The sequence below is a fragment of the Triplophysa rosa genome, linkage group LG4, assembly GCF_024868665.1.
Source record: "Triplophysa rosa linkage group LG4, Trosa_1v2, whole genome shotgun sequence".
NCBI lineage: Eukaryota > Metazoa > Chordata > Actinopteri > Cypriniformes > Nemacheilidae > Triplophysa > Triplophysa rosa.
Genome location: NC_079893.1, coordinates 26084085 through 26107845, shown reverse-complemented (window position 1 = coordinate 26107845; position 23761 = coordinate 26084085). Strand labels below are relative to the sequence as shown.

The window sequence follows — 23761 nt, the reverse complement described above, 5'->3', positions numbered from 1 at the left end:
TGAGGAAACTGAACATAAGAATTGCACGATATATCGCCCAGCTCTACACTCCACCCTCCCTATTGAAGCACTAGAGTGGCTGACACAGAACTAAGATGTCGTCACATTTTCGCTTTGTTGTCGAAGGAAATAAAGTATTTACGAAATGTGCTCTGTAGGGGAGTTTGTCCATTTAGGGCTACTGTAGAAACAACATGGTGAATTCCCTGTAAGGGGACCCGCGGTGTATGTAGATAAAAAAAAGCTCATTCTAAGGTAGCAAAAACATTTCATTATGTAAGGTCTTTGTACACCTCTGAAGACATAATTATGTATATTATATAGCATTTCTATCAATTGATCATCCAAGAAATTACACACAGCACCTTTAACTGACACGCACAGTGAAAATGATTCAATAAACACATTTTATTTACGAGTACAACTAAGATCCAGCACCTGTGCAAAGCAAGTCTGACTCCAGATGAAACAATTCAAATTATAGATTAAAATCTAACAACTGTAAACCTCTAGTTTCTTCAAGGTTTTCATCCAGATGTGCTCAGATTGAATGCTTTTGAAATGCAATGCCCTCTGACTCTTTGTTTTCACAGGTTAACCATTAGTACTCCTTTGATATGACATCTGAAGCCTATGGTTCTCATTAGGACCACCCATACATGCCTGTTAGTGTGTGTGTGCGTGTGTGTGTGTGCGCGCACTGTGTTCTTTTTGCATGTCTGATAAGCGAGATCAATTTAGTTGGAATTGCAGGTAATGATGGATGTCTGTTTTCCACATGACTGTATGTGTGAGACCTGCCCTAAAGCTATTCTGACTTTACGTCGGGCCAGGCATTGAAAACATTCTTAACTAAATTCTTGCAAAAGCCTTTATCTTTATTTTCTTTATTTCTGTGTTAGCCACCTTGGTGCTTTAATTGGAACTCTAAAGCACATTCTGGAAACAACAAATGCTATGAGCGCAAGCCTGTGTTTGGAGACAAAATCATTTTATCTTTGGGGTTGTCTCAAAATATGCATGCTAGGGGGCAGCTTCACAACTGACAAAGCTATCTTCTTTTTTGGCACACCTTTGATGTTATCATTGTCAAACGCATACGGTGTATTCATTTTTTATTTCAAAAACTGAGCTTATCGATCTCAGGTTCACATGGGTGGCAGCTGTGCAGACAGATTAAACTCTTGTTTCAGACACACCCACTTTGAAGTACACAGTACACTGAAACATCTGTGTGTGTGTTTGTACAAATAGATGTACCTGTATAGTGTCACTGTCTAAATACATACAGACGTGCTCAAATTTGTTGGTAGCCTTACAGCTCATTGATATAATGCTTCATTCCTCCTGAAGAGTGATGAAATTAAAAGCTATTGTATCATGTATACTTGCATGCCTTTGGTATGTCATAGAATAAAGCAAAGAAGCTGTGGAAAGAGATGAATTATTGCTTATTCTACAAAGATATTCTAAAATGGCCTGGACACATTTGTTGGTACCCCTTAGAAATGATAATACACAATTGGATTATAGTGATATTTCAAACTAATTAGTTTCTTTAATTAGTATCACACATGTATCCAATCTTGTAATCAGTCATTCAGCCTATTGAAAGAAAATAATAGACAAGCATGGTAGAGGTAAAGGCTACAAGACCATATCCAAGCAGCTCGATGTTCCTGTGACAACAGTTGCAAATATTATTAAGAAGTTTAAGGTCCATGGAATTGTAGCCAACCTCCCTGGGTGCGGCCACAAGAGGAAAATCAACCCCAGATTGAACAGAAGGATAACTGCCAAAGAGATACAAGCTGAACTCCAAGGTGAAGGTACATCAGTTTCTGATCGCACCATCCATCGCTTTTTGAGCATGGAAGAAAACCCAGGAGGACTCCACTTTTGAAAGAATAACATAAAAAGCCAGACTGGAATTAGCTAAAATTCATATTGACAAGCCACAATCATACTGGGAGAATTTCCTTTGGACAGATCAGTCAAAACTGGAGCTTTTTGGCAAGTCACATCAGCTCTATGTTCACAGACGAAAAAATCAAGCTTTCAAAGAAGCGAACACCACACCTACAGTGAAACATGGAGGAGGCTCGGTTATGTTTCGGGGCTGCTTTGCTGCATCTGGCACAGGGTGCCTTGAATCTGTGCAGGGCACAATGAAATCTCAAGACTATCAAGGCATTCTGGAGCCAAACGTACTGCCCAGTGTCAGAAAGCTGGTCATGGGTCCTCCAACAGGATAATGACCCAAAACATACAGCTAAAATCACCCAAGAATGGATAAGAACAAAACATTGGACAATTCTGAAGTGGCCTTCTATGAGTCCTGATCTGAATCCTATCGAACATCTATGGATAGAGCTGAAACTTGCAGTCTGGAGAAGGCACCCATCAAACCTGAAACAGCTGGAGCAGTTTGCTCAGGAAGAGTGGGCCAAACTACCTGTGCAGAAGTCTCATTGAGAGCTACAGAAACGTTTGCTTGCAGTGATTGCCTCTAAAGGTTGTGCAACAAAATATTAAGTTAGGGTTCCCATCATTTTTGTCCATGACATTTTCATTTGTTTTATTATTTACAATATTATGTTGAATTAAAAAATCAAAAGCAAAGTCTGATTTCTATTAAATATGGAATAAACAATGGTGGATGCCAATTACTTTAGTCAGTTTCAAGTTATTTCAGAGAAAATTGTGCATTCTTCGTTTTTTGTTGAGGGTTACCAACAAATTTGAGCACGTCTGTATCTGTGATCTCTTGTTTGTAAGAGGCAGCCTTCGTTTGGCAAAGTCCTACATTATATCCAATCATAAAGTACTTTAATGTACTAAAAATAGCTTCCCTCAAGGAAAAATGTATTGCCCTATCATCGGTCAGTTCTCAGTTATTCATAATTTTCTCAGATGTTTTCCTTGGCCATAAAAATAGGCATAAATTAGAAAATTAATCAGAGACAGTAAATGTAGATCTCTAAAATGAATATGCCCAGAATATTTGCTCTCTTGAGAACTGTTGATTGATTTTGACTGATTTTATTGCAGACTGCTGGAAAGTTCTTTGTGCTCATGGCTTACAGTAAATAATGAAACTCACCATAATTTCTGAAAATGATGTTCAAATTTGTCACAGGATGCAAAGGCTTAGATTAAAACTAAAGAAATGCACTAATGATACACCTTTCTTTTACAATAAATTTAGCTCCATCCAAACTCAGATTTTAACCACATAGGCCTATGTCTTTATACCCTCACACATCTTCGTGACTGCAATCTATGATCTTAAGCCTTTGTTTCTATTCATACATATTGCGACATTTACGTCAAAGACCTTTTGAATCTTAGAAGAGAATAGGAGGCAAACATGTATGACAACCTTTAGGGTTTCATATGTGGGCTATATTTAGCTCTTTAATCTTTTGTGAGAAGAAATACTTGCTTCAGTTTTCATGGGTGAGCATATCATTTAGTGCCCCTCAAAATGGTACTCGAGCGCCACCAGGTGGTCCAAGACACGCCTGTAAAAATATTTCAATGAATTCAAAATGTAAGCTATGCTTTATGAATCATGTCAATATTGTGTTTGAAAATTGTAATGTCATATGCTTATTGTAGTTTTAGGTCACCATTACATAGCGATTACTGAATACATTCAAATGTATTCAATGATGTCACTAAGAGCTCCTTAGGCGGAAAAGCTTTGAGACACAGTTGTCTATTGTTAGGAGAAGAGAATAAACGAGAATAAAAGTTGATCTTGCTACACTCTTTGTTCACGCGTTCTATCTTTTGTTATGTGTTGAACTCGTTCTTTAAGTGAGTAATGGATTTAAGTGTTGTAGTAGTTAAGGATGAATAAAACGCCCATATGAATGCATCCAAGAATAGAAAGCCGCAAGGTACATTCATTGATTTTGAATAGTCTCGCCAACCTGTTACAAAACACCTTTAAAGATCGCCATACACTTACTAGGCTATACAGTATGTTGCAAGACACATGTGGCACAAAGGTGTGGGGTTTTTTGGTGCTATTATAATTGTGTCGTGAAATGTGTAATGTAACCGTGCCCCTTTCAATTAAACATAAATAAGAGAGACATTGTACGATGACTGCATGCTTTCATATTGAACATTGACGATGGTAAGGGTGGCAACATTGAGGTGAATGTGCCATGCCGATATCGAGTTTTTATCGCAAGCTTTGTTTTCGTTGTTCGTGGTTTTACTGGTGTTTTGTTTTAGTACACACAAACTTAAGTTTGAGAAACTGCCGCATAATTTTTACGCCCGTATGAATCTACTGATCTGCTGTTATCCGCGTGTTATCCTAAATTTCTATGTATTTCTGAATGAAAAACATAACTCCCAACATTAATTTCGTTTCACCTTCACCATTTAGATCAAATCAGGGCAAATCTGAAATAGAAATCCTGTTCATAATTTAGTCTACCAAATCAATGTCACGGCTAAATAAAGTTTATTATAAAATCAATGGCAGCCATGGACATCAAAAAGACCAGGGCTGCGTTTCCCGATAACGTTGTCTCTTAGCGCGCTACGAAGACTCTAAAGGTACACCTATTCAAGTTATACCTTTTCTAAGCGTGTTCCCCGAACTGTACCTTATGGTCACCAACCCTGCTCCTGGAGATCGACCGTCCTGCAGACTGCAGCTCCAACCCTGCTTCAGCACACCTGTCTGTAATTATCAAGCAAACCTGAACACCTTGTTATAATTCAGGTGTGTTTGATTGGGGTTAGAGCTGAAATCTTCAGGACGGTCGATCTCCAGGAGCAGGGTTGGTGACCACTGCCTTAGGAGGTTAGCAGGTGCTGTCCCTGGCGGTGGTGCTGAATAGGTTGATGTCGATGCCTCGAGAATCGATTGTTTGCTCTGCCTTGCGTTATAGAGTGGGTAGAGTATGAGAAAACGATGTTTATTATAAAGAAACGCTTTAGAAATAGAAATTGCATTTATCAGGGCTCACTGAAATAGTAAGAAAGAAAGAAATATGTGTGTGTGTGTGTGTGTGTTTATAATATTGTTATAAATAGTGTCCGATCCCGCACCCTCACGGCCATACGTTTTCTGCGTTAACCAGCTAGGCGTACATTAACTGGCTGTTTGGCTTCGCTTGTTTTTGAAAATGTCATTTATATTTCTCATAGTTTGCCATCGTGTGTTTATGTTTTCCACGATCTGTGTTGATTCACATTATTGGCGTAAATCACCCATTTGTGTATAGGGTATGATAAGTGTCCCATCCAGAATGCCAATCACTCGCGGCACACCCGCAATGGCATGGAAGCCTTGATGTGCCTCCATCACGTCGTGTCTGGCGAAAGGCATACGTATGTAATCGGTGGCACGACGGAGCAGGATGTTTGTCACCGAGTGAACGCACCGCCGCACCGAGGTCTTTCTCAGCCCATATTCATCCCCAAACACCTTCAGAAAACTCCCCGCGGCATAAAAACGAAGAGCCGCCATGCAGCAGCTGATTTTCGGGGCTGAGGGGGTTAGCTCCGTCGAGTTTGTCTCGACAAAGTTGGGCCAACAAGATGCAAGAGCTGCAGAATTTGCTCCCGTGGCAGGCTAAATTTGTGTAGAATTTTCTCTTCTGACATGGTAGCCAGGGGACTATAATGTTCTCTAATGAAATTGTGCAATACACTAAGCTCCGCGGACGGCGCCGTGTTTGATTTAAGACAACTAATATTCGCTGTCTCGCTGCCATAGTTTGACCAATCTCCCCATAACATTCATTCCCTGTATATAGACTACGCCTTTCCTGTCAAATGGTTTGCCAGCTGATGTGCCTTGGGATAATAGGCTGTAATTAAAAACGCTAACAACCATCAGTGTATGACAATTTTATTCATGAAAACAATTCAACAGCCTACTGAGTGTATTAAACCCGAGTATTTTATTTGTAAAATTAAAACTAAGTTAAAGTAAAAATGTAAATGTAAATGTAATACTAAATAGAATTTTATATTAAATTATTATATAAAATTTTATATGTGAAATTAAACTGCGATGTAGAAAAGCTTTTTGTATTAACCATCAAAGGCGAAAAGGTATAGCTAAGAGCGGTCCAGACCAACCTTACGAAAGTATGATTTACAGATATACTTAACTAAGAAGGTTTCGGGAAACACGTATACGATAAGGTACAGCTTAAGGTATAACTAAGAACGACGTAGCGTCAACAAGGTTTCGCGAAACGCAGCCCAGGAAAACTATTAACATTTTTAAAATGTGTTTGTTTTGACAGCAACCCTGAAAAAATACACCAAGCATCACAAACCAGGAAATAAAATCGTGTTGATGCTAGTGACACCCATCACACCCACATACTTAGACTTTACAGTAATGATAAGAATGACAGCAATTGCAGCTATAGAAGACAATTGTACTCCTTATGTTAAGTATACTTACATGTCTAATTTACTGTTTTGTAGCTTACTGCTTTTGCTATCTTAAAATGTATGTCAGAATTTAAGCCAGAAGTCGAATATAGGCTATTATTTCAACACATTTTCCTAGCAATGTGGTCTAACGTGAACTTTGACGGCTCAAATTGGAAAAATTTGAAAGCATGTTGTGCACGCATCCATAGACGTAAGCAAATGGACTTGTACGTTATAACCCCTAATTCAAAGCGATCTTAAATTCTAATAATTTTGACACATTTTATGTTAAAATTCCAGTATCAATTTTTCTACAAAGCTTTTGGGCAAATAAATGACTATGCAGTGCGTTTATAGTTGTTGGCTAACTAAAATCGGAAATTTACATTTAACTTTTATATTTGTTATGTTTCATGAATTCTTTTGAGTTTCATAGTAATTTACTGTTTAAATTTAGTAATAAAAATAAGCTGTTAAATACCAGCTGTCAATATGCTAACCATACATAATGTGAAAAATAATGCGCTTAAATAATGCGTTGAGTCATGTTGTCCCAAAATGTCAATGTGTGCAATAAACAGACTATTTTAGGTGACATCGATGGAAATGCTCCAGGGAACATATATAAAATCATTTTAAGCACGAAATAGTTTAATAATGAAACTACATTGATAAACATTTAACCAAGGCATACTTATTCCATAAAATAGGATCGTGATATAACAATGCGTATCTAGGAGTCCAACTGTTCAGTTTAACTGAGCAACGAGCCAGGGATGCTTTTCACATTTTCATTAGATTCATGAGAAGCGGTAACGTGCCAGCAGACAGTGTCTGTCGTAAAGTACCGTAGAAAGGCCTCAAAATAAAGAATGTGAAGAATGATTTGGTTAATCGTGTTTTTTTCTGTGTTGACTTCATATGACATCTCACACGTGTAGCAGTCATGATCTTTTGACACAGTAGCGCGTGAACGAGACAAACTCGCACTTCGTGGTGATTTGCATGAACACAGTAGGCAAAAATCTAGGTATTCCAGTCTTCTACATTTGAGTACATTCGGAAATTACCTTTAATTTCAGTGAAACTCAGAATGTAGGGCTCATACCTTTCGATTATCAATAAAGAATTTATCTGAATTTGTCCCTAAATATTAGGCTATTTCTTTATTTTCATGTATAATTTTATTTGCTACAGTTTATATTTACTTTTCTACATTTTTGCATCTAGCATAAATCAAAAATCGAAATAAAAGGTTTTTAGCTTTATGGCGCCACACAGCTAAAAACAAATATAACAAGAAATTCATATGCCGCGCAATTATACAGGATTTTAAGAATTGTAGCCTATTTAAATATTGACGACACAAATAAAACTATTGTAGGCTATGTCAATGAAATAACTACGGTAAGTAAATACAATCCGAACGTTGTCTAAATAGGCTACAAATTACAAAAATTCTAACCTCTGTCATAAACTTCGCATTAGCAGCATAACCAATATTAATTTTCATAATTCAGTATATATCTAAACTTAGAAGTAACCTACAGTTCGAATATTTTTCAGCTTTTAGTGAGTTTCTATTTATAAAGCTTGCAAGTTGCTTTGGCATCATCCACACAATTGTGATGAACTGTTCCGCGACGCACACATACTTTTGACGGTCACAATACGAAAGATAAACAAAATCCATTGCGTCTGTCAAAGAGACATACCGAAGCTTATCTGAGCATATCAATAAGAGACAAAAACCCGACCATCAAGACGTCATCACACTCTATATAAGAAGCAGTATCAGGACAGGTAAAGCAAGGCGGGTGCAAGAACTGGTACAAAGAATACCTACTGCAATCGAGACAATAGTGGACTAAGGACCAGCGCCACTGTTTTCTATAATAGTTAATTAATCTACTTATCAGCTCAAGAATGGGTAAGGATTGCATTTTTATGGATTCATTTTTGTGCAAAGATTTGGAGAAGTAATAAAACTGTATTAACTATTAAGTTATTTTATTTAATGAATATATTGATGCATTCATTTAATGTGTGTGTGTACATATATTACTTCATATATATAAGACTCCGTTTTTAATAAAATTTTAAAATAATGTTTTTTACTATGTTATCATGTTTTAATTGTGTTAGTTAGCTGTATTTTTCAAGTTATTATGGCTTAAATCAAAACAAACCAACTGCAGTTTGATTGAAATTAATTGGAATACGAAATAGGCTATTTTGTGTGCATGGCGTTCTCAAGCGTATCTGAATTTCCGTGCTTGTCAGAGTGTTTGCAATCACAAGCCATTATAAATGTTATTCTTCTGTTTATAGAGTAAGATTAAAAATGAATTTCCGCTGGACATTTTTATGCCACTGTAGGATATTACTTTAAAAGGATTGCTGCTATACTATTCATATTAGTGGACAAGTATGTATGCTGATTATCATTTGATACTTAATTTCATTTTATATGAAGTGATTAATGATAGACAGACAGTCCAGGGCTGCGTTTCCCGAAACTTTTTAAAGGACATCAAATGAGCACTTTCAACAAGTTGATATGATTTATTAGGGTCTTCATGAAATGTCTGAAACATATTATGCTTAAAAACACTCAATGGCTGTGTAAACAAAAACATTTTTGCCTCGTCAAAAACAGCTATCCTCGCAGCAACCCGTTTTGGTGCATGTCTCTTTAAATGATAATGAGTTACAGTGCACCCCACCCCCCTTCCGCCCGGCGTGTCAACACAACACACTTGTAGTACTGCCATGGCAATGGTTTAGCTAAATTATGTTTCCTGATCTCCTCTGCGGTTAGTTTCGTTTTAAACGTCTCAAATCATTCGTCCGGAGACTAAAAAATCCGTCACAGCAAACAGCGCATTTTAGTAATACGCTCACGTTGTGCGTGTATGCTTGCCTAAATGCGCACCTGCAGATCTCAGCGAGATTTTAGCGCTTGTCTTTGACAAATTATAACGTTACACACACAACGCGAGAGCATAACTAACTAGTATGCTGTGACAAATTTTTCAGCCTAAAGACGAATTATTTGAGACGTTTAAAACGAAACTAACCGCAGTGTTCGCCCTTGTTCATTAGCAAAACAAACAGCTTCCGCAGCTGAACATATTAACGCACATAATGTATTAACATATTTTACAACTCGATTTTTAAAGTCAGTTCATTGAGTTCAATTAATTCATAAAGCTAATTTGATTTAATTAAAAATTAGGCAGCTAAAATTGGTGACATTTTTTTACAGTGAAGGGTTGTGTCAGGGTTAGGTTTAGGAGATATAATATTCAGTTTGTAATGTATAAAAATCATTTTGTCTATAGAAGGTCCCCATAAAAAAGTGTGTAAAAAAATATTCAGTGACATATTGCTTACTTTGCAGGCAAGACATATCACTATTTCGCTCTGTCCAGGATGAAGAGAAAAGCTTGTATCTTATTCTTTGTTTTCATCAGTAAGTAAAACAACTTCACAACAATTAATTTAAAAATGTAATAAGCATAATTACTTTGTTTCACCTGCAAGTACCCTATAAGTAAAATTTCTTCTTTTCTAGCAACAGTCAGTTCTCAAACGACCAATTCAACAACAGACCCAACATCATCTATTAGTACAGCTGACAACTCCACAACAAGACCTTCTACGACAGCAACACAAACAAATGTAACTGCAATCACTTCTGAGATTTCCACTTACACCGCTGCAGGAGCTTCCACAACACCACCACACACAACATTATCTACAATTACTCCAGTGACTTCCACATCCACTGCTGAAGGAGCTTCCACAACACCACCACACACAACATTATCTACAATTACTCCAGTGACTTCCACATCCACTGCTGAAGGAGCTTCCACAACACCACCACACGCAGCATTATCTACAATTACTCCAGTGACTTCCACATCGACTGCTGAAGGAGCTTCCACAACAGCACCACACACAACATTATCTACAATTAATTCAGTGACTTCCACATCGACTGCTGAAGGAGCTTCCACAACAGCACCACACACAACATTATCTACAATTACTCCAGTGACTTCCACATCCACTGCTGAAGGAGCTTCCACAACACCACCACACACAACATTATCTACAATTACTCCAGTGACTTCCACATCCACTGCTGAAGGAGCTTCCACATCACTACCACACACAACATTATCTACAATAACTCCAGTGATTTCCACTTCCACCACTGCAGGAGCTCCCACATCACCACCACAAACAACAGCATCTACAATTACTCCAGAAGTTCCCACTCCTACAGGAGCGTTCGCATCCCCACCACACACAACACTATCTACAATTACTCCAGTGATTTCCACATCCACTGCTGAAGGAGCTTCCACATCACCACCACACACAACATTATCGACAATTACTCCAGTGATTTCCACATCCACTGCTGAAGGAGCTTCTACATCACCACCACAAACAACAGCATCTACAATTAATTCAGTGATTTCCACTTCCACTGCTGCAGGAGCTTCCACATCACCACAACACACAACATTATCGACAATTACTCCAGTGATTTCCACATCCACTGCTGAAGGAGCTTCTACATCACCACCACAAACAACAGCATCTACAATTAATTCAGTGATTTCCACTTCCACTGCTGAAGGAGCTTCCACATCACCACAACACACAACATTATCGACAATTACTCCAGTGATTTCCACATCCACTGCTGAAGGAGCTTCTACATCACCACCACAAACAACAGCATCTACAATTAATTCAGTGATTTCCACTTCCACTGCTGAAGGAGCTTCCACATCACCACAACACACAACATTATCGACAATTACTCCAGTGATTTCCACATCCACTGCTGAAGGAGCTTCTACATCACCACCACAAACAACAGCATCTACAATTAATTCAGTGATTTTCACTTTCACTGCTGCCGGAGCTTCCACATCACCACCACACACAACATTATCTACAATCACTCCAGTGATTTCCACATCCACTGCTGAAGGAGCTTCTACATCACCACCACAAACAACAGCATCTACAATTAATTCAGTGACTTCCACATCCACTGCTGAAGGAGCTCCCACATCACCAACACAAACAACAGCATCTACAATTACTACAGAAGTACCCACTCCTACAGGACCTTCCGCGTCACCACCACACACAACATTATCGACAATTACTCCAGTGATTTCCACATCCACTGCTGAAGGAGCTTCCACATCACCACCACAAACAACAGCATCTACAATTAATTCAGTGATTTCCACTTCCACCGCTGCAGGAGCTCCCACATCACCACCACAAACAACAGTATCTACAATTACGCCAGAAGTTCCCACTCCTACAGGAGCTTCCGCATCACCACCACATACAACATTATCGACAATTACTCCAGTGATTTCCACATCCACTGCTGAAGGAGCTTCCACATTACCACCACAAACAACAGCATCTACAATTAATTCAGTGATTTCCAATTCTACCGCTGCAGGAGCTCCCACATCACCACCACAAACAACATTATCTACAACCACTCCAGTCATTTCCACATCCACCACTAGTGGAGCTTTCACCACATCATCACCACAATTAACCACATCCACCTCTGCTTCCACCGCTCCCTCTTCAACTGCCTTTGAAAGTTCAACTTTTAGTACAGCTGCATCTACAATACCATCCACAATAACAACAAACTCTGCTCAAACATCCACCATTAGTGGAGCTTTCACCACAACAGCATCACAAACAACATTATCTACAACCACTCCTGTGATTTCCACTTCCACCGCTGCAGGAGCTTCCACAACATCACCACAAGCCACAGTAACTACAATATCATCTTTGACAACTGCTGCACAAAATGAGGTGTCAACAAGATTGGTGTTTACCTCTTCTGACACGTTTACCAGTGAACTCAGCGATCCAGCTTCTACAGAATTCAATACCAGGGCTAATCAAGTGAAAGCAGCAGTGAGTTAAACTTACCTACTGAATTTACTCTAAGGGATCTTTCATTAAATAATAAACAACAATTACATTCAATGATGATCCTTATTGCTTTTCATATCAAAATTATGTTTCTTATAACTGTCTTTAATTTGTTACAGCTTGAACCAGTGTACAAGGCCCAGTATGCCTCCTTCATAAGACTAATTGTTTTATCTTTCAGGTAACTACAGTATATATTGTAATTTTTATGCATTAAAAATATATTTTTATGTACTGTGTAGTTGAGTGAGCGTTTAAGAAACAGCAAGTGAGTGCAATTAATTTTGATTTTTAATGATTTTTGTTGACCATGTGGTTGTAATTAGAATGAATCCAGCATAACACTGTCTCTAAAAATATTTTCCAGATCTGGATCAGTCATCACTGAAACACAGCTAGTCTTCAACTCTACACAGGCTATACCATCATCTAATGAAGTTGCAAACACTTTAATAAGTGCATCTAGTAATGTCTCTTTCCTGAACATAAATACGTCATCTGTTACAGTTAATAATACAGGTACGTCAGACAACAACTGGATCTTTGTTAAATAAAATCCTTATGATGAATTACCCCAAGTATGATTAAATGTACTCTATATCCACATATTCATGAGATTTAATGTAAAATGAGCATTGTTTTCTATTAACAGTAATTACTCCAGAAACCACCTCTACTGCTGCACCAACAACTTGGACCTCAACAGCCACAACAACACTTGCTGGAACATTTAGCACTAGTCAAGCATTTACGACAACAGCACCACAATCAACAGTATCTACCTTTGGATCCACCGTTCCCTCTTCAACTGCCTTTGAAAGTTCAACTATTAGTATAGCCGCAACATCTACAACATCGTTCTCAATTACCACAACACATTCTCCTGAAACATCCACCACCAATGGAGCAATAAGCACATCACCACAATCAACAGTGTCTACCTTCGGATCAACTGCTCCCTCTTCAACAGCCTTTGAAAGTTCAACTGTTAGTACAGTAGCATCTACAACACCATCCTCAACAACCACTGCAAATTCTGCTCAAACATCCACCACTAGTGGAGCTTTCACTACATCATCACCACAATTAACAGCATCCACCTCTGCTTCAACTGCTCCCTCTTCAACTGCCTTTGAAAGTTCAACTGTTAGTACAGTAGCAACAACCTCAATAACTACAACAAATTCTGCTGAAACATCCACCACTAATGGAGCAATAAGCACATCACCACAATCAACAGTATCTACCTTTGGATCAACTGATCCCTCTTCAACTGCCTTTGAAAGTTCAACTGTCAGTACAGTAGCATCTACAACACCATCTTCAACAACCACTACAAATTCTCCTCAAATATCCACCACTAGTGGAGCTTTCACCACATCATCACCACAATTAACAGCATCCACCTCTGCTTCCACCGCTCCCTCTTCAACTGCCTTTGAAAGTTCAACTGTCAGTACAGTAGCATCTACAACACCATCCTCAACAACCACTACAAATTCTGCTCAAACATCCACCACTATTGGAGCTTTCACCACAACAGCATCACAAACAACATTATCTACAACTACTCCAGTGACTTCCACTTCCACCGCTGCAGGAGCTTCCACAACATCACCACAAGCCACAGTAACTACATTATCATCTTTGACAACTGCTGCACAAAATGAGGTGTCAACAAGATTGGTGTTTACCTCTTCTGACACGTTTACCAGTGAACTCAGCAATCCAGCATCTACAGCTTTCAAAGACAGGGCTAATCAAGTGAAAGCAGCAGTGAGTTAAACTTACTTACTGAATTTACTCTAAGGGATATTTGATTAAATAATAAACAACAATTACATTCAATGATAATACTTAATGCTTTTCATATAAAATTCAGTTTCTTATAATGGTCTAAAATTTGTTACAGCTTGAACCAGTATACAAGGCCAAGTATGCCTCCTTCATAAGACTTATTGTTTTATTATTCAGGTGAGTACAGTATATTGTAATTTCTATGCATTATAAACATTATTATATTTTTATGTACTGTGTAATTGGGTGAGTATGTAACAGCAAGTGAGTGCAATAAACGATTATTATTGACCATGTGGTTATAATTATAATAATGAATCCAGCTTAACACTGTCTTTAAAAAATATTTTCCAGATTTGGATCAGTCATCACTGAAACAGAGCTAGTCTTCAACTCTACACAGGCTACACCATCATCTAATGACATTGCAAACACTTTAATAAGTGCATCTAATAATGTCTCTTCCCTGAACATAAATACGGCGTCTGTTACAGTTAATGAAACAGGTAGGTCTGACAACAACTGGATCTTTGTTAAATAAAATCCTGATGATGAATTACCCTAAATATTATTAAATGTACACTATATCCACGTATTCATGAGATTCAATCTAAAATTATCCTGATTTTTTATTAACAGTAATTACTACAGAAACCACCTCTACTGCTGCACCAACAACTTGGACTTCAACAGCCACAACAACACTTGCTGGAACATTTAGCACTAGTCAAGCATTTACGACAACAGCACCACAATCAACAGTATCTACCTTTGGATACACCGTTCCTTCTTCGACTGCCTTTGAAAGTTCAACTATTAGTATGGCCGCAACATCTACAACACCATCCTCAATAACCACAACCAATTCTGCTCTAACATCCACCATTAATGGAGCAATAAGCACATCACCACAATCAACAGTGTCTACCTTTGGATCAACTGCTCCCTCTTCAACTGCCTTTGAAAGTTCAACTGTTACTACAGCTGCATCTACAACACCATCCTCAACAACTACTACAAATTCTGCTCAAACATCCACCACTAGTGGAGCTTTCACTACATCATCACCACAATTAACAGCATCCACCTCTGCTTCAACTGCTCCCTCTTCAACTGCCTTTGAAAATTCAACTGTTAGTACAGTAGCAACAACCTCAATAACCACAACAAATTCTGCTGAAACATCCACCACTAATGGAGCAATAAGTACATCACCACAATCAACAGTGTCTACCTTTGGATCAATTGCTCCCTCTTCAACAGCCTTTGAAAGTTCAGCTGTTAGTACAGCTGCATCTACAACACCATCCTCAACAACTTCTACAAATTCTGCTCAAACATCCACCATTAGTGGAGCTTTCACTACATCATCACCACAAACAACATTATCTACAACTACTCCTGTGATTTCCAATTCCACCGCTGCAGGAGCTTCCACAACATCCTCACAAACAACAGTAACTACAATATCATCTTTGACAACTGCTGCACAAAATGAGGTGTTTACAAGTTTGGTGTTTACCTCTTTGGACACGTTTAGTAGTGAACTCAGCAATCCAGCTTCTACAGAATTCAATACCAGGGCTAATCACGTGAAAACAACAGTGAGTAAAAATGTTCCTTCCTGAAAGGGATTCTTGATTAAGTAATAAACAACTATTACATTCAATGATTATACTCAAAGCTTTTCATATCAAATTCTGTTTCTTACAACTTAATTTAATTTTGTTACAGCTTGAACCAGTGTACAGGGCCAAGTATGCCTCCTTCATAAGACTTATTGTTAAAGCATTCAGGTAATTACAGTATATTGTATTTTTATGCATTATAAAAATTATTATGCATTACAATTTTTATATACTGTGGATGAGTGTGTAAAAAACAGCAAGTGAGTGCAATTAATTGATTAATTACCATGTGGATATATTTAGAATGAATCCAGAATGACAATGTTTCTAAAAATATAATTTCCAGATCTGGATCAGTCATTACTGAAACACAGCTAGTCTTCAACTCTACACAGGCTATACCATCATCTAATGACATTGCAAACACTTTACTAAGTGCATCTAATAATGTCTCTTCCCTGAACATAAATACTGCGTCTGTTACAGTTAATGAAACAGGTAGGTCTGACAAAAACGGGACCTTTGTAAAGTAAAATACTGATGATGAAATAACCTAAATATTATTAAACATTCAAAATATTCACATATTTATGACAACCATGAAATTCAATCTAAAGTTAGCCTTGTTTTCTATAAACAGTAATTACTACAGAAACCACCTCTACTACTGCACCAACAACTTGGACTTCAACAGCCACAACAACACTTGCTGGAACATTTAGCACTAGTCAGGCATTCACGACAACAACACAATCAACAGTGTCGAACTTTGGATCCACCGTTCCCTCTTCGACTGCCTTTGAAAGTTCAACTGTTAGTACAGTAGCAACAACCTCAATAACCAATACAAATTCTGCTCTAACATCCACCACTAGTGGAGCAATAAGCACATCACCACAATCAACAGTATCTACCTTTGGATCAACTGCACCTTCTTCAACTGCCTTTGAAAGTTCAACTGTTAGTACAGTAGCATCTACAACACCATCCTCAACAACCACTACAAATTCTCCTCAAATATCCACCACTAGTGGAGCTTTCACTACATCATCACCACATTTAACATCATCTACCTCTACTTCAATCACTCCCTCTTCAAATGCCTCTGAAAGTTCAACTGTTAGTACAGCTGCATCTACAATACCATCCACAATAACAACAAACTCTGCTCAAACATCCACCATTAGTGGAGCTTTCACCACAACAGCAGCACAAACAACATTATCTACAACTACTCCTGTGATTTCCACTTCCACCGCTGCAGGAGCTTCCACAACATCACCACAAGCCACAGTAACTACATTATCATCTTTGACAACTGCTGCACAAAATGAGGTGTTTACAAGTTTGATGTTTACCTCTTTGGACACGTTTAGTAGTGAACTCAGCAATCCAGCTTCTACAGAATTCAATACCAGGGCTAATCACGTGAAAACAACAGTGAGTAAAAATGTTCCTTCCTGAAAGGGATTCGTGATTAAGTAATAAACAACTATTACATTCAATGATTATACACAAAGCTTTTCATATCAAATTCAGTTTCTTACAACATTCTTTAATTTTGTTACAGCTTGAACCAGTGTACAGGGCCAAGTATGCCTCCTTCATAAGACTTATTGTTAAAGCATTCAGGTAATTACAGTATATTGTATTTTTATGCGTTATAAAAATTATTATGCATTACAATTTTTATGTACTGTTGATGAGTGTGTAAAAAACAGCAAGTGTGTGCAATTAATTGATTAATTACCATGTGGTTACTGTATATTTAGAATTAATCCAGTTTCTAAAAATATATTTTCCAGACCTGGATCAGTCATCACTGAAACACAGCTAGTCTTCAACTCTACACAGGCTATACCATCATCTAATGACATTGCAAACACTTTACTAAGTGCATCTAATAATGTCTCTTCCCTGAACATAAATACTGCGTCTGTTACAGTTAATGAAACAGGTAGGTCTGACAACAACGGGACCTTTGTAAAGTAAAATACTGATGATGAAATGACCTAAATATTGTTAAAGATTCAAAATATTCACATATTCATGACTACCATGAAATTTAATCTAAAATTAACCTTGTTTTCTATAAACAGTATTTACCACCTCTACTCCTGCACCAACAACTTGGACTTCAACAGCTACAACAAGACTTGCTGGAACATTTAGCACTAGTCAGGCATCCACGACAACAATACAATCAACAGTGTCAACCTTTGGATCAACCGCTCCCTCTTCAACTGTCTTTGGAAGTTCAACTGTTAGTACAGCCGCAACATCTACAACACCATCCTCAATAAGCACAACAAATTCTGCTGGAACATCCACCACTAATGGAGCTTTTCCCACAACATCACCACAATCAACGCTTTCTACCTTTGGATCAACTGCTCCCTCTTCAACTGCCTTTGCAAGTTCAACTGTTAGTACAGCTGCATCATCTACAACACCATTTTCAGTAGCAACATCAACTTCTGCTGGAATATCCACCACTAAGGGAGCAGTTACCACATCAGCACCATCGTTAACAGCGTCTACCTCTGCTTCATTCACTCCCTCATCAACATCAGCTGCATCTTCTACAACACCAACCTCAGGAACAACATTAATTTCTGTTGGAATATCCACCACTATTGGAGCAATTTCCACATCACCACAATCAACAGTGTCTACCTTTGGGTCAACCGCTTCCTCTTCAACTGGAAGTTCAACTGTTAGTGCAGCCCCATTATCTACATCACAATCCTCAAGAACAACATTAACTTCTGCTGGAATATCCACCTCTAATGGAGCCGTTACCACATCAGCACCACAGTTAACAGACTCTACCTCTGCTTCAACCATAACCGCCTCTGTTAGCTCAACTGTTAGTACAGTTGGAACAGTCACCACACCAATAACTACAGTAACTTCAGGACCATCAACAACCAGAGCGAGTCTCAGCACCACTGCTGCAGTCACAGTAACAACATCTACAACATCCCGAACAACTACTACAACTACCACCACAGCAACAGGAGCTGTGGTCCAGACCGATCTGGTGTTTAGCTCCACTGATAATTTTACAGAAGAGCTCCTCGACACCAACTCTAGTCCCTACAAGAGTAGGGTTCTGCTTGTAAAGGAAAAGGTAGGTTCAAATCTTGTCAATTCAAGAGAAACCGTTAACAAAAATGGGAATAACTAAACTATAAACGGACATACTTAATAATGCCACATTTACATTTTTGTCTGTTATCATTTCCACAGCTTGAACCAATCTACAAAAAGTATCCTGCCTTCATAAGAGTGGATGTTAAAGGATTCCGGTAAATACAGAAATTGCAATGTTTCTTGTACATTGTGTGTACACTGTATAGCACTCTAACTAAACAAATATATTACAGCCGTGGGTCCATCATCACCACAACAAAGATAATTTTCAACTACACAACTAAAGACTCCCCAACAACCGAACAGATCAAAAACGATCTTGTGAGCGCAGTACAAACAGGAACTGTTGGGGCACTGAACATAAATCCTACCTCAATTACAGTCAACAGTACTGGTAAGTCTAACAGTTATTTCAAAACATCCTAATATTTACACCTTAGAATACAGTTTGTAAGTATAAGGTGCCAAAAAAATTGAATCTAGAACATATTATAAAATATACCTGTAGTCTTCTAGGCGAGGCAAGTTTATTTATATATAAGGCAAGTTTATTTATATATAAGGCAAGTTTATTTATATAGCACATTTCATACACAATGGTAATTCAAATTGCTTTACATAAAAATAATCATATACAAATAATCACAACAATAAAAACAAGGAATTTAAAAACCTTTGATTAATGATTAAAAAAATATTTAAAGTTAATTAAAACAGTTAAGAATAAAATGATTATATATGAAATACAGTGCAGTCAGTTCAGACAAAGCTCAGTGCTCTTTAAGTAAATGCACAGCTTAACAGACGAGTTTTGAGTCTGGATTTAAATGTTGCTAATGCACATCTATCATTAGCACATCTGATCTCTCCTGGAAGCTGATTCCAGCTATGGGCAGCATAAAAGCCGATTCCCCTTGTTTAGAGTGAACTCTTGGTATATCTAACTGACTTGATCCTAATGATGTAAGTGGTCTGTTAGGTGTATTCAATGAGCATATCTGCAATGTATTTAGGTCCTAGGCCGTTAAGTGATTTATAAACGAGTAACAGTACTTTAAAATCAATCCTAAAAGTATCTAGAAGCCAGTGTAAGGACCTGAGGACTGGTGTAGTACTGTATGCTCAGATTTTCTGGTTCTAGTCAGAATCTTGGAAGCAGTGTTCTGTATGAGCTGCAGCTGTTTTATGGTCTTCTTGGGAAGGCCGGTGAGAAGACCATTGAAATAATCCACTCTGCTTGTAATAAAGGCATGAACAAGTTTCTCCAAGTCTTGACTGGAACAAAACATCTCATTCTTGCAATGTTTTTGAGATGGTAGTATGCTGATTTAGTTACTGGTCAAACAGGACTACTGAAACTAAGGTCTGACTCCAGAATCACACCAAGATTCTTGACTTGATTTCTAGTTGTTTGACCCCTAGAGTCAAGGTATGTTTTCACATTGAGAACTTCATCTTTGTTTCCAAATGCAATGACTTCAGTTTTCTCCTTGTTTAACTGAAGAAAGTTTTGGCACATCCAACTGTTAATTTCAAAATGCATTGGCAGAGGGAGTCAATGGGGCTGTAGTCATTTGGCAATAAGTCTTGGTAAATCTGGGTATCATCTGCATAGCTGTGATATGCAATTTGGTTCCTTTTCATTATTTGACTCAGTGGGAGCATATACAGGCTGAACAAGAGTGGCGCAAGAATTGAGTCTTGTGGGACTCCGCATGTCATTGACGTCCATAAGACTTATGCTCTCCTATACTCACATAATAACCTCTCCCATCTAAGAATGACCTGAACCATTTGAGGATCGTCCCAGAAAGACGGACCCAGTTTTCTAGTCTCTCTAGAAGTATATTATGATCGACAGAATCCAGCACTGAGATCTAGCAGAACCAGCCCTGGTATTTTACCAGAATCAGAATTTAGGCAAATATCACTTATTCTAAAGCTAATATAATAGAAATTAGAAATAAAGATAGGTCACACAAAAGCCTACAGTGTTCGAATAAATACATTTCATTACATGTGTGTATATTTGGTCAATGGTTTGGTCTTCATGGTGTTCTAATTTGCGTGTTTGTTGCTTGGTTTTCTTACAGCTACAGCTACAACTACAACCGTTGCGACAACAGTAATTAAAACCACTTCCAGCGGCCTCAAGATTGAACCCAGTCTTCTCCAAGTGACATTCCTCATTATTATGTCAAAAATATTAAGACGTTTCCTGTAGATAACTTAATCAAATGTGAAAGTTTAGCAAAATATGCGCTAGCAAATTAAACATACAGCAAGTTTTATTGCATTTAATAAAGTATTTACTGTAGTAGCCTGCTCTAAAAATATGCTTTATGACAATATACACACAAGCCTGATATTGCACTATTCCTCGAAAATTAAATTATTGAGGTAACATAAACAAGATATTAATTTAACAGCAGGCTGTTCGAATAATGGAAAGGGAAATTACTTTTTAGATTTTGATGCTTTTCTTTGGAAGGAAGAAGTGGATCTTTTTCCTCTGTAATTTTCTGATGAAAGCAGCCATGAGTTCGACTGCTAGAAGATAAAATAGTTTTGTCATAACTTCTTTTTTTTTGTCTAGTATATGCTTATATTGCAAGATGTCATATTTTAATTTAATCCAATAAACATTTAAATATTTTGCAATAATTGAAAAGCACACTCAGATGCTATCTTCATATCGAATAACCCTTTAAATACCAACAGCCTAGTATCTGTCTGATCTATCTGATGTTCATGCAGTCACATGCAGTGTAATTTATTTTGTAGAATATTTTGAATTACAGTAAAATTTCCCATTTACAGGAAACTGATCAATGTTTAACAATAACGAATATACTGTATATAAATAACAAATAAAAATAAAAACATTTGATAAAATGTCCTGCTGAAGTGTTGATTGTTTTTAACACACATACAGAAACACATGCTTACACGTACAACAACTGGTAGTACAAAAGGTAGTACAAAGGGCCTTCACAGCTATAGAAGAACTATTTTGGTTCCCCAAAGAACCATTCACTCAAAGGTTCTTATGAGAACCATTTCTTTCTTACTTTTTATAATCTAAAGGACATTTTACCAACAACTCAGCTACAAGAACACATAATCATTATGGCAAAGTTATTACAGACAAACCAATTATAAAAATTATTATTTTACAGATCTACTAGCATCAGATGAAGATCAATAGTCGCCTAATGCCTGTTTGGTCACCTGTGTAATCTGTACTCTGTATGATTAGACCAGTATTTCCCCCATCACTAGCCACAGGTGTGGGAAACCCTTTGTCTCTGGTTGGGCCAAAAAAGAAGACTTTTTTAGATGTGAAACTAAAACACCACCTCCCAGTCAAGCACACGATGGACTGGCGCTTTTGTCTGATAAGTATTCGCGTCATAAAAGCAACAAACATTACATTTCAGATATGCTCAAAGCAGACAATGGACATTCTTCACGTATATTTTTTTACATGAATTGACAGACAAGTGCAAAGGTGTGCTTATGAAAAACAAATAGAATGCTGCCACACCCAAATGTCAAAATCCCCAGAGCATATTATGAATACTAAGACAGTAAAACTTCAACAAACATGTACGTTTACGGGACTTGTGACAGTCAGCTGACAGACCGCATATAACAGAGGGCGTATTCATTTGAATTCCTCTTTCGTGATAATAATCGGTGTTGAAAAGTTGTATGTTGATGTTAATTGTAAGGCTCTTCGAAAGTTTTAAGTATAATTTAAGATCAGATCAGGCCCGTATTCATGACAAATCTTAGCGCAAAGAGTTGCTCCTAGTGACAAAATTCTAAGAAAATTCTTAGAAATGTGGGCATTTCCTCTTAAAATTACAGAAAAGATCCTAGTAAAGAAAAAAGAAATTCATAAAGCATCTTCTCCCTTAAAAGAGCTCTTAAGGTCCAAAATATTAAGAGTTGTGAGGAGGACAACTCTTTAGCAGCAGAGAAAATGGACGAAACACGAAAAGTGAGAAGAAATGTGTTGCAATGCATGACAATTTCCATATTACTTTTAAGGATTATCTGATTTTTTATTGTCATTGTTTTTGTGTGTGTGTGTTCAACTTTTGTTTATCTTGGTTTTGGTTTTCTTGTATAGCTGCTTTGATGCAATGCAAATTGTAAAAGCGCTATAAAATAGGTTAATAAGACACAACACATTAGATCGTGCAGAGTTCATGTTTGTGACCGATCCTATTAGAGACGCTAACATCTCCAAGACAGCGCAGAAATGCCATTGCGCCAGAAATATAAGAAATCACTAAATGCAGCTATGCAGCAGAGATGATTTGGTTCTGTCACAACCTTAGTGATCACACATACAATTACAGCACTTACAGAAACTTATTGTGTCACTGTTCATTTTCTATCAAAAACGTTGACATTAACAGCATGGTAAAAAAATATATATATACAGTATAGTGCGTGCGTGCGTGTTTGTATGTGTGCGTGAGTACGGTAAAACAGGAAAAACTACATGTGCAATATAAAACTAATGACCCTATACTTAATAGCGCTCTTTTTTCCTTCTTGGCCAACCAACCAATCCAGTCCTTAAAAGACTGTGTCATACATAGCAAGGGGGTCAGCCCCGCCTGTTGATCTCAGTTGCTCTCAGATTGGTCCTGAAAAGACTCCTACGTAAAAAGTTTTTAAGCTAAATTAAGAGCTTTCTGAGAGGATTGTATAGAAGCTTTAAGAATACTGGCCCAGAC

General features: G+C 37.7%; 1 protein-coding gene across 1 annotated transcript; it reads left to right on the top strand.

The window, feature by feature from the left end:
- The first annotated feature begins 8238 nt into the window (after positions 1-8238).
- LOC130552731 (mucin-2) lies at positions 8239-21896 on the top strand. Its single transcript, XM_057331255.1, has 18 exons — positions 8239-8350; positions 9824-9895; positions 9998-12408; positions 12546-12607; positions 12794-12945; positions 13079-14202; positions 14339-14400; positions 14578-14729; positions 14863-15827; positions 15958-16019; positions 16198-16349; positions 16492-17291; positions 17422-17483; positions 17657-17808; positions 17951-18984; positions 19104-19162; positions 19241-19401; positions 21101-21896. The coding sequence occupies exons 1-18, from the start codon at positions 8347-8349 to the stop codon at positions 21229-21231; spliced, it is 7617 nt and encodes a 2538-aa protein (XP_057187238.1). The 5' UTR covers positions 8239-8346; the 3' UTR covers positions 21232-21896.
- The last annotated feature ends 1865 nt before the right edge of the window (positions 21897-23761 follow it).

Excerpts from the sequence above, each read along its gene's own strand:
- LOC130552731 (XM_057331255.1), top strand. Across the intron at positions 12,946-13,078 it reads TGTTACAGTTAATAATACAG|TAATTACTCCAGAAACCACC; the intron begins GTACGTCAGACA and ends TTCTATTAACAG. Across the intron at positions 17,292-17,421 it reads CTAATCACGTGAAAACAACA|CTTGAACCAGTGTACAGGGC; the intron begins GTGAGTAAAAAT and ends ATTTTGTTACAG.